We start from the raw sequence: 17,429 nt of genomic DNA, 5'->3' as shown, positions 1-17,429 counted from the left end.
TACAATAATAGCTTGCTCACAAATGTTGGAGTTAGCAGTCTGGGATTGAGTCTCAGTTTGGCCATTAGGTCTGTTTAACATTGCTTGATTTCTCTAGGCCTCAGTTATGGTAATAGTACTACTACCACTAGTAGCAAATATTTCATGTGGTTGGGAAAATTGAGAACTTGTATTAAAAATAGCATAATTCCTGGCACACAGGAGGTCCTAAGTGAGACCTACTCATTAAATAGCAGTGCCTTTAGGAAACCTCCCACTTGAGCCCCTGAGTATCTACTGGAAGCCTGGAATAAAGTAGGCCTGGGTGCCCATATTGGTTTGTTACTGTAGCAGAGGTTATACCATCATCTTTACCATCAGAAGATTTCAGTGGTTCTGTTTGTACCAGTAAACACTGCCTCTTTACAGTGCTGTGACCAAATGAAGACAGGTATCTCTGCTACTTGGTTTGGATTCAGCATGAAGTAATAGAAGAGTGTGGGCTTTTTAGTCAGACCTAGGTTTGAATCCAGTCCCATCACTTACCAAGTGGGAAACATGGAGCAGTCTCTCAGAATCTGAATGGTTTCATGTATTATTGAAATTTTATAAAAGAATTAAGTCTGCTACAGTCTGTAAAGCACCCAGTTCCTTGGCATAGAGGCATGCAGTAAATATTAGCTTTCTTCTGACCTGCTACCCAGATTCCCTTGTTTTCTATCCCTTAGATTTGTTTGAATGCCAGCCTACCAGTTATTGCATTAGATCACCTTGAGAAGCATGCCACCATATACTGCTTTCTTTCTTACTGCAGTGTATCATCTACTAATTTCAAATTTTTCCGTACTTCCTGAATAACAATTAAAAATAAAGACAAAAATTGGCAGAGAATAAAAATTTTACATAAGAGGGTTGTCTGCATGGCTCAGTCGGTTGATTTCGGCTCAGGTTCATGACCTCAGGGTTGTGGAATCAAGCCCTATGTTAGGCTCCATGTTAGGCGTGGAGTCTGCTTAAGATTCTCTCCCTCTCTCCTCCCTTTGCCCCTCCACCCCCTCTAAAAAAAAATCACATGAGAAAAAGGGAGAGAGGTAGCCCTATAGCAGATACATTGCTACCTATTTAGCAGTGCTAAGAAGGTGATTTTGGTTATTTGTATTTCAGAGAACTGTAACAGTGGGGAGCCTAGGAATGTCGGTTTATATATAGCACAAGAATTCTGTAACTTAAAAATTACGTACTGAAATAGTTTTACTTTAAGAGATAGAAATTTTAATCCTCTGTCTTTAAGGTTAAGCTTCTAAAAGATACACTTGATGCCTGGAAGAAGGAAGTGGAAAAGAAGCCACCTACAATGTCAATAGACGATGCTTACGAAGTGCTTAATCTTCCTCAAGGACAGGGGCCGTGAGTATTTTTAGTATTACAGTAGTAAATGCCTGCCTTGTCTTAGATATTAATTAGATATTAATAAATATCAAAGATGAAATTCTTAAACCAACAATTTTTAAATTTTTTTGCCTATTCTTTGATATATTCACCTATGGAAAAAACCGTATGGAACTATAGCCATGTGATTATCATTTATCGCAGATTTATTAGCAGAATTAACATTTTTCTGCCCTTGCTGGTAGAGTCTTTGCTCTCTGTTAATTGAAATAATGGGTGCAAAACACCTGGCACTATATCTCACACATGGTGGTTACTCACATATTCATCTTCCCCCTTCCTCTTACAGTTTGTGTTATACATGAGGAAGAGATCTGGTAGAAATAGTTTAGGACACTAAGTGACAGATGTATAAGAATGCAGATTTACTTCATCAATTTATTAGAGATTTTTTTATAGTAGAATAGATAATTTTAGAGAAAAATGGCTTAAAGGACAGTTTCTTAAGTATAGATGGAATTTGTGTATTTTTGGCAAGGCTGATAGTTAAAATTACTTAAAATTACAGAGTTTGAAGTGTCACTTTGAAAAATTAGTTTGAAAAAAATTTCTTAGTTCTTCAAATATGGTTTTGTAATTTGAAGTGATTGATAACTTTCCATAGGGAACATTGAGGTTTTATCTTTCAGAGGTAGATAACATATAAAAAATATTCTTTCTTGACTCTTGCTGGATTTAATTTGATGCCTAATTTATGATCATATACAATGAAAGTAAGGTTCTTACAGTATTGTTTTAAATGATGTAAAAGTTTTTCTTGCACCTTACTGTGTTAAAAAAATCATTTTGCTATTTAACAGGCATGATGAGAGCAAGATTAGAAAAGCTTACTTCAGACTTGCACAAAAGTACCACCCTGATAAGAATCCAGAAGGGAGGGTATGTACTGCTTTTGGAATTAGGACTTTTCGGTTGACTTCCTTTTGCTCTATTACTGTTGTAGGTGAAGAAAAGATATACTCACTCCCTGTGCTAGCATCTGCCTCATAATATAATGCCCGGTGTATATTAAATTAACTTTTAGCCCACATTTCCGTGGTTTCTGCACGAATGGTCCTCCCTCAGTTTACCAAAAGGACTGCCCTTGTGACTAGTAACTTCTGGATATTTTCTCCTGTCTGAGAATTAACTCTAATGGGCAGTCACATGAATAATTGAACATTAGGATGTGGATGGACTTCAATCATTTGTAGGTGATGTTACTGCCATCCAAATTGCTCTGGGTAATTTTTTTTTTTTTTCTAATGACATCAACTTAAAAGTAGAACATTTGGATTGGACTTAAAGTTTTCAGGTGTCAACATTTCCTGATCCTGCCTCTTCTAGCTTCCTATTAAAATACCAAGAAAGATTCATAAAAGATGAAATCACACAGTAACTTCTATCACTAAGACTAATACAGTTTATTGCTAGAAACTTGGAATAATTTCCACTGACTTCAAGGTTAATATCTTTTTTATTAGTGACAGACAGTATTCCTGAATGGGAAGACTTGGTATTGAAAAGATACTGCTTTTATATGTTTAAGACATTTTTAATCAAAAACTTGGAATTTTTTGAGAAATGTATAGCAATTCAAATTCATCTGGGAGAGAAAACAGGAAGAAATTTTTGAAATCAGTATTGCTAGATTTAACCTACCAGATGTTCAAATACTCTATATAGCTATAATAGTAAAACAAGACGACCCTGACGCAAGAGTCAACATGTAGATCAAGGAACATAATGCAGTGTTGTAACAGTTTAAGAGCATGGATTTAGGACTCAGACCTGGGTGTAAGTCATAGCCCATCACCAGTTGACTTTGTGATCGTAGGCAAGTTCTTTAACATTATCTAAAAAATGAGGATATAACTGTACACATCTCAATGGCTGTTTGGGAGATTAAATGAGGTTTATAAATAGTACAAGGCCTGCTGTAGTACTCAGTAATAGTAGCTCTTCTATTATAACTATTTTTGTAATAGCCCAGAAACTGTCTTTGGTGTGTATGAGTTCAATGTGGGTATAAACCTGGTGAAGAAGAATTTTTTAGTAATGGTATTAAGATCAATAAAAAGCTATTTGGGGAGGAGGAAAAGTCTTACCTTCCAAGTAGACCAGCTAGATTACGACTGGAATGAATTTCTTAATGTAAAAAAACAAAGTAATAGCTAAAGAAGTTACTGGTAAAATACAAACCAGCTGTGTTCTGTCGAAGTTGTGGTTTGAGATGTTCCAAACTAAAAGTTATTATCCTTGGTCATTTACAGGATATGTTTGAAAAAGTAAATAAAGCGTATGAATTTTTATGTACCAAATCAGCAAAAATAGTGGATGGACCAGATCCAGAGAATATAATTTTAATTTTGAAAACGCAGAGCATCCTCTTCAACCGTCATAAAGAAGGTAAGGCATATGTTATTCTCAAATTTTAGTTTACCTTCCAGGTAATTCTACCAGGTTACTTGTATCTATAGCATATTGTAATAGATTTAGAGTTATTATTGCAGAAGATTCTTAGAATTGGATTTTAGATATAGTAAAAGAGTGGTTTTCTGTCAGAAGGCCCAAAATGTTGTTTGTATTATACTTTCCACTTCTTACCTATGGTTTTCAGTATTTTGCATTTCCAGCAAATTTTCATTATTCCTTCCTGAAGGATATTTGTGTTCTGTGGGGGTACTTGGTTAGTTTTTGTGTTTAGCCATTTAGCAGTAAACATTAAATGGGATCTATAATGGATCTGGAACTTAAGGATCATTTCATGTTGTTCTTAGATCACATGTAATAGACTGTGCCTGTTACAACTTTAAAAGCTTCTAAAAAACGGTGTGGTCTTTAAAAAGCAACAGAAACTTTTCACGTGATCATATGCTTCTCTCATACTTCTCATTTCCTGTGGTAGCTCTCAAAATTCTCTGATCCTGGGACGCTGGGTGGCTAAGTCGGTTAAGCATCTGCCTTCGGCTCGTCATGACCCCGGGGTCCTGGGATTGAGCCCCGCGTCAGGCTTCCTGCTCAGTGGGGAGCCTGCTTCTCCCTCTGCCACTGCCCCTGCTAATGCTGTCTCTTTCTTCGTCAAATAAATAAAATCTTTAAGAAAAAAAACAAAAAAAACCAAAAACTCTGATCCTGTGGGACAGTTTGAAAAACACTATTGTGGAAGAAATAGGAATGATTGATTTCAGAGTACAGGGTTATTGGGAATTTCTAGCATGTTTGCAGGCCATTTGTGTAACAATAGCACCCAGAAAGCCAGGAGTATGTTGTAAACTTTAAAGGCTTTGTTGGGGATGGGAAGTTAGGTTCAAGACAGCAGGTATCCTTTGGCTTGGGAACTGAACTTGGCTTGAAGTGTCCTGTGGGAGACCCATTTGCTCTGTAGGATGATGTTGGGAGAGAAGGAAGAGAGGATGGTGGGGGTTTGAGATAAGCAGGACTGTTGGGTAATTGAAGACAGGTGGGCTTACAGTTTTAGTATTGGAGGGGACAGCATGGGGATCTAGCAATTTGAGAGCAGTGATTAATTGATTCACTTTTTCATGAGTTGAGCAGGACACATTTGTAAAGCATTTAGCTATATGGAATTTACCACTAATCAGAATGAGATTAAAGAAGTCTTTTTCAAACCATTGGTTATGTTTTAATGGCTAGTAACGATATGAGAGTGGCCGGTGTGGCTCAGTGTTAGTTTATCAAGGTCATAATGTTTTTTCATGGTTGTGTCTCCCACTTATCCCAAAGGGGATTTATACTGAATAGGTTCTGGTGTGAGGTCCTGATCTGTGATGTCTGTGATTAAGTGAAAAGTACAAAGATCCCATGGATAACATAGAAAATAGGTATTTTGAGAAGCATCAAAACCACTACACACTTTAGTTAATTTATCAGAAAATATTCTATTTTTGGTGGAAACCTTTCAGAGAAATCTGCCAAACCAGTGTGCTAGAAAAAGAAAGATTCAGGGGATTTATACGAGGTTTAATTTCTTTTTATGAACCAGAATTAGGAGACATTTAAGATGTTAAATATTTTGTCAGTTTCTTTAAGGGAACATAATTGAACATAGTGTCAGAATTAACTTAAAACCATGGCAATCAGTTATCGTTTTGTTTGCCATTTCCCAACACTAACCTTTGATTATTTCAGATTTACAGCCTTATAAATATGCAGGATACCCCATGCTAATTAGGACTATAACAATGGAAACTTCAGATGACCTCCTTTTCTCAAAAGAATCACCGTTGTTGCCTGCTGCTACAGAGCTGGCTTTCCATACTGTCAACTGCTCAGCCCTCAATGCTGAAGAGCTAAGAAGGGAGAATGGAATTGAGGTAATATGGAATGACCTCTGTGCTTCTCTTCAAGCTGGTTCAAGGACATTGTATGACTTTTGGCAATAGAGTATTCACCAAGTACAAGTATGGTTGATGCAATTTCTTAACATTTATTCTAGCAAATAACATGTTATGTTCTCCATATTCTAGTGTCAAAATTAAAGGTAGAATGGAGTTTTATTTCATAATGTGAATTGGAAAGTATTGGATTCAAGATTCATAAACTTGCTGCTTACAAAATAGCTTATTGGGAATGTTCAAAAAGAAACTTCTGGGGAATCCTTTGTCTGTTTGTTTGATAAATGTTAATTGAGCAAAACACATTTATTTACCAAGTATCTAATAGTAAAAGGTTTTTAATATTTTATTCCTACCAGGAAAGACTTTTCAGACTTCAAGTCCAAATGGAGAATTAATGGCTGACTTCTTTCTTTGCAGGTGTTACAGGAGGCATTTAGTCGCTGTGTGGCTGTTTTGAATTGTTCTAGTAAACCAAGTGACATGTCAGTACAGGTGAGGCTAAAATGTTTGGTTCTAAGAAAGGTACACTAGACTAATAGTAGTTCAGACTTGAACATCTATGAGGATCACTTGGAGGGCTCATGAAAGTGTGGGTGGCTGACCTCCACTCCCCCCCATTTTCTAATTCAGTGGTTCTGGGGTGGAAGACTGAGAATATGCTTTTCTAACAAATTCCCCAGAGATACTGATGGTATTGGTCTCTGTATCATGCTTTAAGAAGCACTGCACTAGTGTCATTTGCAAATATCTTCTCCCATTCCGTGGGCTGCCTCTTAGTTTTTTTTTTTACTGTTTCCTTGTGAAACAATCAAATAAAAAAAATGGGCAGAAGATAAGAACAGACGCTTTTCCAATGAAGACATACAAATGGTTAACAGACACATGAAAAAATGTTCAAAATCATTAGCCATCAGGGAAATTCATCAAAACCACATTGAGATACCACCTTACGCCAGTTAGAATGGCAAAAATTGACAAGGCAGGAAAGAACAGATGTTGGAGAGGATGTGGAGAAAGGGGATCCCTCCTACATTGTTGGTGGGAATGCAAGTTGGTACAGCCACTCTGGAAAACAGTGTGGAGGTCCCTTAAAAAGTTAAAAATTGAGCTACCCTATGACCCAGCCATTGCACTACTGGGTATTTACCTCAAAGATACAGATGTAGTGAAGAGAAGGGCCATATGCACCCCAATGTTCATAGCAGCATTGTCCACAATAGCTAAATCGTGGAAGGAGCCGAGATGCCCTTCAACAGATGACTGGATTAAGAAGCTGTGGTCCATATATACAATGGAATATTACACAGCCATCAAAAAGAACGATTTCACAACATTTGCAGCAACATGGACAGGACTGGAGGAGATAATGCTAAGCGAAATAAGTTCAAGCAGAGAAAGACAATTATCATATGGTTTCACTCATTTATGGAACGTAAGAAGTAGGAAGATCGGTAGGAGAAGAAAGGGAGAAGGAAGGGGGTAAAAAGAAGGGGGAATGAACCATGAGAGACTATGGACTCTGAGAAACAAACTGAGGGCTTTAGAGGGGAGAGGGATGGGCCAATGGGATAGGCCGGTGATGGGTATTAAGGAGGGCACGTATTGCATGGTGCACTGGGTGTTATACGCAGGTAATGAATCATGGAACTTTACATCAGAAACTTGGGATGTACTGTATGGTGACTAACATAACATAATAAATTATTATAAAAAAAAAAAAGTACTGCACTAAACCACTTGTGATCTAGTGGCTTAATTTTTTTTTTCTTAGAGAATAGTATAATGAACCTTTCTATCCCCACCACTCAGTTTCAGACATTTGTCATTTTGCCATTCTTTTTTTTTTTTTTTTAAGATTTTATTTATTTATTTGACAGAGATAGAGACAGCCCACAAGAGAGGGAACACAAGCAGGGGGAGTGGGAAAGGAAGAAGCAGGCTTCCCAGCGGAGGAGCCTGATGTGGGGCTCAATCACAGAACTCCGGGATCACGCCCTGAGCCAAAGGCAGATGCTTAATGACTGAGCCACCCAGGCGCCCCCGTTTTGCTATTCTTGTTTCATTTAATCTCTCCCCTTCCCTAATTTCCTTCTTTACCTCCATCCTTAGTATTACCTGCATTCCTAGTATTACCTCTATCCCTAGTATTTTTTCCAGTTGTATTGAGAAATAATTGGCATGCATCACTGTATAAATTTAGGCACATAGCTTGGTGCCTTGATTTACATATATTGTGAAATGATTACCACAGGTTCAGCTAGCATTCATTGGCTTATATAAATGCAATAATCCATCCTTATAGTGTTGTGTTTTTTTTTCCCAAGATTTTATTTATTTGACAGAGAAAGCACAGGCAGGGGGAGTGGCAGGCAGAGGCAGAGGGAGAAGCAGGCTCCCCACTGAGCAGGGAGCCTAATGTGGGGCTCAATCCCAGGACCCTGGGATCATGACCTGAGCCGAAGGCAGACACTTAACTGAGCCACCCAGGCGCTCCCCCCACCCCCCAATGTTTTAATTGGCTTATTTTCTTTCTGTTAAGGTTATCATTGAATTCTTTGATAGAAAATCCATCAGGAATTCATTGAGATTATTGTAGAATGCATATTTTTATGTGATCCTTTTTTTATGCCAGCGGATTTTAGAATTTAAAACAATCGAGTTCCCGCTTTTTAGTTTCATCCTCTATTTTGAAGTGCAGTGCATACATAGAATTGTAATTCTGCAATGTTAATAAGTTGGACAAAAATTCCTTAATCCAGAGTTGGCAAATAATTTTTATAAAGGGCCAGAGAGTAAATATTTGAGGCTTTCAGTCTATATACAGTCTCTGTTACATATTTTTGTGGTTTTCTTTACAACCCTTTAAAGGTATAAAAACCATTCACAGCTCCCTGGCCATACAAAAACAGGCCACGCTTAATTTGGCCCATGCACTGTGTGGCCATTGGTTGCCAGCCCTGCATCTATGGGAAGTCTTATCCAGAAATACTGGTGATTCAGTAGAAATGTTCTTTTTAATTTTGGAGCATCATATATACCATTAAGCATTATCCATGAATCTCTGCTGATCTGATTTTTGCTGTTTTAAGTAAGGAATGCACATGTAACTCTTTTTTTTTTTTGCTCTGTTGTATTGTATGCAGGTGTGTGGACACATAAGCAAATGCTATAGTGTGGCTGCTCAGTTTGAAGAATGCCGAGAGAAGATCACAGAAATGCCTGGCATCATCAAGGATCTCTGTCGGGTGCTATATTTTGGCAAGGTACAGTTCTTCTTTAATGCTTTCTGGATGCAGTAAGCAGTGGGTGTTCTGGTCAAGTAAGTAGCCAGTCCCCAATTTATAAATAAGCTCTTTTCCCCAAATTATTTTTATGTGCATTATTTGGATCTCTTAAGTCATTTTTCATAGAACCCTTGCTGTAATTGGAGGCTTTTGTTCTTAAGGTGGCCCGTAAGGAATAAAACTAAAGTGATACATGTAAAGGAAAGTGTCAGTCACTGCCTGGTGGGAAAGGGCTTTGGGGAGCTGAGAACTTAGCACTTCCTCCCAATCCAGTTCTGCTGAGGGCAACTGGCTGGGGGTAGGTGGAAGAGGTGCCTGGGAAAGGGAGAGAGATTTCTTAGATAACTGGACAGAGTGAGTTGCATTGGAATAGAACAGGAGTGGGGTGCTGATCCTGGACTGAGGTATCTAGAAATAAGGAATCCGATGAAAATCTATTTGCACATTATCCTTAGAAGTATTTAATAAAAATACAAACTCTAATATGAGGAAGCAAATCCACATACCTGCACTAAAGATACTGCTGATACACATAAGATCCTAGCATATGAGTTGCTGTTAATGCCTTATCACTATTTTTAAAAATTAAAGATACGAAAAATGACGAAAACTATATTCCAGAGTCTTTGAGCACTAGCTTCAAAGATAATTCTGTGTCTTTGTCACTGGGTCACTTTTAATTTTAGGCTTTAAAGGGTATTGGATTCAGATTTAAATTGGAATTGAAACTATAAGAGGAGGTAAACATCTTTGCACAGTAAGATAGCTAGCTTGACATGCATTCACAACCAGTTTCTCTTGGGAGTTTTTTTAAACCCTGTAATTAATTTCGTTATTCTTATTCTCTCAGAGTATTCCGCGGGTTGCTGCTCTTGGAGTTGAATGTGTCAGTTCTTTTGCTGTGGATTTCTGGCTACAGACACACCTATTTCAAGCTGGGATTTTGTGGCATCTGCTTGGTTATCTGTTTAATTATGACTACACACTAGAAGAGAGTGGCATTCAGAAAAGCGAGGAAACAAACCAGCAGGTAGCTTTCACACTGCTCTAATCTTGAATTTGAACCCAAACCGTAGGTTAATGCCAAGTTAATGCAAAGCGAAGTTCCAGCTATCCAGAGCCCCAGACATAAACTGTTTTTCTAGATAACTAAGTTTATTGCTCTTTAAGCCCCAAAGTTTTTTTATCTTAACCATTCATGCTAGAAGGATTCAAGGGGAGGGAATTTGCAGTAGCATATACTGGATATAACAATCTTTTCTTGATTATTATAATCACCTTTATGATTGCAAAATTTATGGTTGTGTAACATAGGGAAATATAAGAGTAATATTAGGCTGTTGGGGCTAGCTGCCTCTAGATACTTGAGTACTTAACTGATATTCTTGAATATTTTTCTGTCTCTCCTTTTTTAGTCACTGTCATTCATTGTTCCTATTGTTAGTGTGTTTCCTCTAGCAGGCAAGTCTGCCTGCTTATCCCCTACTCACCACCCCAAATGTGCTCCTTCCAGTTATCTGTAAGATATTTTGTTGGCTATAAATGAGTATACAGATTCTTATCTTCCTTTGCGTAAGTGAAAGAGTAAGCTCTAATGCCCAAGCTCCGAAAGGCAGTGTTGGGGACTTGCTTTCTGCTCCTTAAATATGTCCCATATAGTTTTGTTTTGTGTTTCCATATGGTTTTGATTCCATAAAGGTACCATGTTATGTATGTAATATGACAGATTTACTTCACACTTGATCTTAGCCAAAAGGCCGAGAAGCGATTACAGATCTACTTCAAAGTCTTAATTTTCTTTGTAACAGGAAGTAGCCAACAGCCTTGCTAAACTGAGTGTCCGTGCTCTAAGTCGCCTTGGAGGGTATCTGCCTGAAGAACAGGCAACCCCAGAAAATCCAACCATAAGAAAAAGTTTAGCTGGCATGCTGACACCCTATGTTGCTAGAAAACTTGCTGTGGTTAGTGCTACGGAGGTACGTGCTTCAGAGGTAGCCCGGGTTTTGATGAATATTGCAAATAGTAGAGCAACACAACAATGTTGATTGCTCTAGGAAACCTAAAAATTGAAAATGTTCATGTTTGTTCTCTCATCTGAGAAGTTCAGTTTATTGTGGATTGATGCTGATGATATCAGCTCTACAAGCCCACTCTTTCTGCAGGGGGAAATAAACTTTTATGTTTCTCAGCTCTGGAGCCCACCATACTTCTTTGCAACCTTGAGTCACAAGGGGACAGGAAAAGAGAATGAACTTGGAAATGGTGTTTCACAATGGGCAGAGAACTGGGAGTTAGGACATCCAGAGTCTATTTTTGGCTTTTTGTTTTGTTTTTTAAGATACTTATTTGAGAGAGAAGAGAGAGAGCACATGAGTGGGTGGAAGGGACAAAGGGAGAGGGAGAAGCAGACTCTCCATTAAGCAACGAGCTTGACTTGGGGCTTAATCCCAGGACCCTGAAATCTTGACCTGAGCTGAAGGCAGACACTTATCTGACTAAGCCATCTATGCTCCTTATTTTTGGCTATTTCTTACAAGTAATCTCTAAGTTAGACTCAGGGTTGAAATCCTAAAAGCTAATACACACAGACACATACACACGCATTCATGACAGAAATCAAGCATGACTTGACAGCTGTCCCAACTTCTTTGGCCTCTTCTGGGAGGATTATTGAGAAACAATTTAAGAATGTATCATTAAAGAATTAAACTATAAAAATCCGTTCATTAGAGTACCATGAAGCCTTAAATTGTAAAGGTATTTTTAAAGACGTTGAAAGATGTTCAAAGTATTTTAAGTGAAAAGGCTAAAAATCCCATTTTTGGTATTAAAAAAAAAGGATCTGTACTAAATTGTTAACCGGGTTATCCCTGAATGGTAGAATTATTGGCTATTTTTATGTTTTCTCTAATGATTATCCAATACTTTTGGAAGGGAAGAAGTCCTCAGTGTTCCAAATATAAAGTATTCTTAGAATTTATTAAACATTTTTTGTTAATAAAGTCTGACTCTTTTTGGTGTAGGCCATTGCTTTTCAGTGCCCCTTGAGTAAGAGCGAAGAGCTTTAGATGCCGCTCTTGATCTTTGTACTTTTTCTGAATTTTGTGTTCACCAGTGTGATACATTTTGCTGGTGAGACATTCTTTCCGGAAATACTGTCAGGTTGTTGATAAGCTACAGGGAGGGGAAAAAAGGCATTTCAGAATCTTGGTCTGAACGCCATCTGGATTTTTCAAAATGCTTATTTTAAACCACCAGTTCTCAAAGTTTTACAATTCTCCTAAGAATATATATATATATTTTTAAGATTTTATTTATTTGTCAGAAAGGGGGGGATAAAAAAAAGAGGGGGAACAGGCAGGGGGAGTGGCAGGCAGAGGGAGAAGCGGACTCCCTGCTGGGCAAGGAGCCTGATGCGGGACTTGATCCCCAGGACACTGGGATCATGACCTGAGCTAAGCGCAGACATTTAACCAACTTAGCCACCCAGGCATCCCTCCTGAGAATGTATTCTTTGTTATTTTACTTAACTAGTAGTTAAGATTTTAAAAACAGGTTAGTTGGTTTTGTCTAAGATGAAGGTACTAACCCACTGATTTCCTGGTAGCATAGAGCTTTGTAAGTGTAAAATGTACAAAAATTTGTATTAAAACATTCGAAGGAAAGTCAAATGTCTATTTATATACTTCTAATCGAGGAGAACTAAATAAAAAAGGGAAAGCACCGTGGATGGCCAAGCAGTCAGAAGCTATGCCTTCAGAACTGCTTAATGCAGCCTTGAGTCTGGGTTTGGCCAAGAACATCTGAAGTGACTATCTGCCCATAAATTTTGCTTCCCTTCATAGCAGTATGCTTCAGAAAGACTTAGATTTTGTGTTCTGATATGTTTATATAAAGTTAGTATGATTCTTTCTAAGCTTGTGTTTATTAAATGTTTCAGCATAAACTTTCTCATAATTTTCACTGTAGTAGAGCAAATGTTAAGGATACGAAGTCATACAGATTCCGATTTGAATCCCAGTTTTCCCCACTTAAGGCCTGTGCTGTGTGACCTGGGACAAATCATTAGATTGCTCTTAGCTTTGATTTTTCTCAGCTGCAGAATGGATAGTATCAACAAACTTGTTAGAATTATTGAGACCCATTATACTTAAGGCACTTATCACAGGGCTTGGCATGTCATCAACAGTTTCAATAAATGAGAACTTGCACTATTTTCTTTCTAAATGTTACAAAACAGTAATATTGTGTGTCCTAGATTCTGAAGATGCTCAATAGCAACACTGAGAGCCCCTATTTGATATGGAACAATTCTACAAGAGCAGAACTGCTTGAGTTCCTTGAATTCCAACAAGAGAACATGATTAAAAAAGTATGTTATTGTTTCATAAACTTCTGGGATAACTTGGTCTCAAAAAGTATTCTCTGGGAACATAACTCAGTACTGACAAGACAGAAACGTACTGATTCTCCATTTGGTGTTAAGCAGGCCTACAGGTTTTTGCCACCCGACGTGTGGCCCGTGTAAAAACGGCGTTCTTGTACTTAGTGATACAGTCGTGTTTGTTGTTGTCCCGTTTACATGTAGCTGTTCCCCATTTTAATGAATTTTTCTCTCCAAAAGCACTCTTGCAGTTGTTCTCTTCAGCCTCTTTTCCCAGTATGTCAAAGTTACTTTCTGGTATCAGAATCGAACAGTTTGTCCTGTCTTGCCACCTTCAGATGGAGAATCTATGAAGCTATGAAAAAAAAAAAACAAGACAGTACTTGTGGCCAATAAGGATAAGGCCTGCATAATCCGTACACTAGATGGTTGAGACTTGATGGTTTAGCAAACAGTTATGTTTATGGGCTTAGAACTTACTAAACAACACCACTATGTCCTGAATTATTCAAGATTTTTTTTTTAAAACTCATTTCATGATAGTCACTCAGAACTCTGTATAGATCCAAGTTTTGAGAATTGCAGAGCTGGGGAGAACAGGTCTCATGTTTTTATACATCTGTTCTTTTACCAGAAGAAACATAATAGCATCTTCTCTTTGTTTAGCACTTTATAATTTATTGTATACTTTTACATACCATTTCAGTCCAACTTAAATTCTGTGTAATTCCACCTAAATCTTCATTGGTACTGTTTTTCTGTCATTCCTCCTTTCTGTCTTTTCCTTTTCCTTAAATAGAAACTCTTCCTGGTTTGGCAACCTCTATAATATTACCCTTCCCCCCCCCCCCCGAGACTCTACTTTCCAGCACTTTCGTTCAGTGTATTACTTTTTAAAGGCCAGTCCAGATGTGTTCATTTCTTAGCTCCATCACCTTAGAGCTGAATAGGCCCAATGTCTGCTGAGTGGAGTGAGAAGAACCAAGTGTCATACTTGCTTTATAACATTAGCTCTAAGGCGTTTCATTGGATGACCTCTGTGATCTTTTGAAATTTTAAAATGAGTTATAATATTAACCTTTGGACTACAAAAATAACTCTATGCTTATTCCAGAGTTCATATTATTAGTTGTAAACATTAGTACTGCATTGAGTGCTATGATGTGTGTCCCACCACATTTTTCCTGTAGAAAAGAAATGGAACTTCCAGGCTTATTGACCTGTTATTAAATTGAATATGGTTAGATTTATAAACCAGACACTGATGATTCTGATTTACATCTAACAGTCTGTTTTCTTTTTTAAAAAGGGTGATTGTGACAAAACTTATGGATCAGAATTTGTCTATAGTGATCATGCCAAAGAACTTATTGTAGGGGAGATTTTTGTTAGGGTGTATAATGAAGTCCCTACTTTCCAGCTAGAGGTAAGCTCTCTACTTTTAGTTTTGTCTGATACATTCAGTCATTTGTTACTGAAAGCTACTAGTTTATTCACACTGAATAAGTTGAAATAATACCTGTTCTTTGCCAAATGCCTTATACTAACCTGGGTATGTGATAGGGTTACCATTGGTAGTTTATAACTGCTTTATTTTGCATGTTGAAGAATTTAGTTTTGTGGATTCATGAAAATAAGTTATTCCTTGCCTATTTTTTAATATTTTATGCATAATGCTACCCGACTGTGTCATGTGCATATGCCTTCAACTTACTAGTCTCTCCTGTAAGTGCAAGGTCATTTATACATTCATTCCATCGTGTAGAATATCAGACCACCAGCAGAAGTACTTCTCTGGCCAATTGTTAGAGGAAAATACGAAAATACCAGTGGAAAGCAAAGAGATTTTTTAAGAAAATGATTGAGGTCAAACCATGTCATTTCTTGTGATGATCCCTAGTCACTTTTAGAAGGAAATGAGGAGCTCTTTCGTCTTCAAGTTCTTGGTGATCGTGTAGGAATTTTTTGTTGTAGTTTTTTCTGGAGGGAGTGGCAAGGAGGATTTGGTGGTTGGTTGGTTTGTAAGGTGGGAAGAAGTGAGGCTTTTTTTTTCTTTTTTTTTTTTTAAAGATTTTATGTATTTGAGAGAGTACACGCAGGGGGAGTGGCAGACAGAGGGAAGGGAGAAGCAGGCTCCCTGCTGAGCAGAGGTCAAACCTCTGCTGAGCAGAGAGCCTGCCGTGGGGCTGGATCCCAGGACCCTGGGATCATGACCCAAGCCAAAAGCAGACGCTTAACCAACTGAGCCATCCAGGCCCCCAGTGAGGCTTTGTTTTAAAGTTTGCACTTGGGTTAAAAGGAATTTACTAAACCATAATATATGTTATGTATCACAGAATAATGTATATAAATAGCTGTTAAGCAGAATGAGTTCATTGATTTGTGAAGTCTCTTTGAAAACTGTCCTTTGCATTTATATTCTAAATAAATATTTTTTAAAGTATAAAAATATAACCAAACTGTCAAAGTTACATATGGTGCTATCAATTACTTTGATTTGTAAAATGAAGAGCTACACTAATTCAAAATTGATACACTTAGGTCCTGATAGGAGTCTATCAGATCTTTAATGTATTGGGACAAAAAAAGTTGAGAAATGCTTTCTAATGCAACTGGGTTTTACTCCCCCCACCCACCCCAAATTCATAGGTGTTCATGTATATGTATTATTTAATCATTCTATACCTTGAAGTTTTTTTGGGGGGGGGAAGGGGATGGGTGTTGCTCTGGAGTCTTATAGTTATTTCTGAGGGCACACATGTTTGTAAATATTTCTCCACTCGACTTAGGTTCCAAAAGCATTTGCTGCAAGTCTTTTGGATTATATAGGCTCCCAGGCCCAGTACCTCCACACATTCATGGCTATCACACATGCTGCAAAAGTGGAGTCAGAGCAACATGGAGACCGCTTGCCAAGAGTGGAAATGGCTTTGGAGGCTCTGAGAAATGTCATAAAATATAATCCAGGTGTGTGACTGTACCCTTGATCCTAAGATCCTGACAAAAGAAGGGCCCTAAAAATTCCAGTTCTCAATTTTATCAGAGAAACTCAAAGAAAATAGTGTACTTGGTTATAATGTTTTACTTGATATAACTTAACAAGAATTGAGCTCGTAATATTTTTACCTGTAAACAGTAGGGTGGAAGGAGGGGAGATCAAGGCATCATGTTTAGAATTCATATCTCTAAGTGAAAATGAGTCTCAATGAGTTGAAAAGGCAGAATAACTTGATAGTATTAAATTTCACATTGATGACCTAAGTTGACATATAAGTACTTGAATTAGATTGATTTATTAGGTGATCTAATTTGTCTCTAACACAGTGCTATGCACATATGGGCACTTAACATTTTTGAGAAACTACCTGAAGGTTTTGGTGTATAAAAATTGAAATAAAGTGTGAGTTTTCATTCTTAAACAGCCTTAAGAGGACATTTCCAAAAATGTTACCACTCTTGCCTGACAGCAGGGAGATGCATGAGTGAGTGAAAATTTGAAAGCCTCTTCTAATTTTAACTTTGATAACAAATATGGAGTATAAAACCTAAAACAATACAAATTAAATAACTTGAAGACCCCAAATCCTTTTTATTAACATTTATCATTAATCTTCAGGTACTCTTTTGCTCTTTTCTGTATATATTACAGTGCTATAGTGGTTTGAAAATGAATTGAAAAGCAGTCCATTTATAGAATATTTTCAGACTCCTTTAAGTTGAGGAGTCTTAGTGAATTATCTTCTGAAGCCTCAAAAAATTACAGACTATACTGCGTGTTTTACTACCATATAGTAAAAGGAAAAATACACTGAACAGAATCTTCATGTTTTTTTTTAAATGTTTTTTTAAATCTTTTTTTTTTTTTAAAGATTTTATTTATTTATTCGACAGAGATAGAGACAGCAAGCGAGAGAGGGAACACAAGCAGGGGGAGTGGGAGAGGAAGAAGCAGGCTCATAGCAGAAGAGCCTGACGTGGGGCTCGATCCCATAA

At 37.5% G+C, this 17,429-nt stretch overlaps 1 protein-coding gene across 1 annotated transcript in view; it reads left to right on the top strand.

Annotated features, from left to right (window-relative positions):
• The window catches only part of DNAJC13 (DnaJ heat shock protein family (Hsp40) member C13), a 116,637-nt gene that overhangs the window by 74,929 nt on the left and 24,279 nt on the right, over positions 1–17,429 (top strand). Inside the window, exons 32-42 of the mRNA XM_034661823.1 lie at positions 1,271–1,386; positions 2,229–2,307; positions 3,681–3,816; positions 5,560–5,744; positions 6,186–6,260; positions 8,912–9,031; positions 9,903–10,082; positions 10,861–11,028; positions 13,311–13,424; positions 14,746–14,862; positions 16,226–16,403. Of these exons, the coding sequence (XP_034517714.1) occupies positions 1,271–1,386; positions 2,229–2,307; positions 3,681–3,816; positions 5,560–5,744; positions 6,186–6,260; positions 8,912–9,031; positions 9,903–10,082; positions 10,861–11,028; positions 13,311–13,424; positions 14,746–14,862; positions 16,226–16,403 (1,468 nt within the window). The remainder of the gene's footprint in view (positions 1–1,270; positions 1,387–2,228; positions 2,308–3,680; positions 3,817–5,559; positions 5,745–6,185; positions 6,261–8,911; positions 9,032–9,902; positions 10,083–10,860; positions 11,029–13,310; positions 13,425–14,745; positions 14,863–16,225; positions 16,404–17,429) is intronic.

The sequence above is a fragment of the Ailuropoda melanoleuca genome, chromosome 6, assembly GCF_002007445.2.
Source record: "Ailuropoda melanoleuca isolate Jingjing chromosome 6, ASM200744v2, whole genome shotgun sequence".
NCBI classification, from domain to species: Eukaryota; Metazoa; Chordata; class Mammalia; order Carnivora; family Ursidae; genus Ailuropoda; species Ailuropoda melanoleuca.
This window is presented reverse-complemented; position numbering and strand designations above follow the sequence as displayed.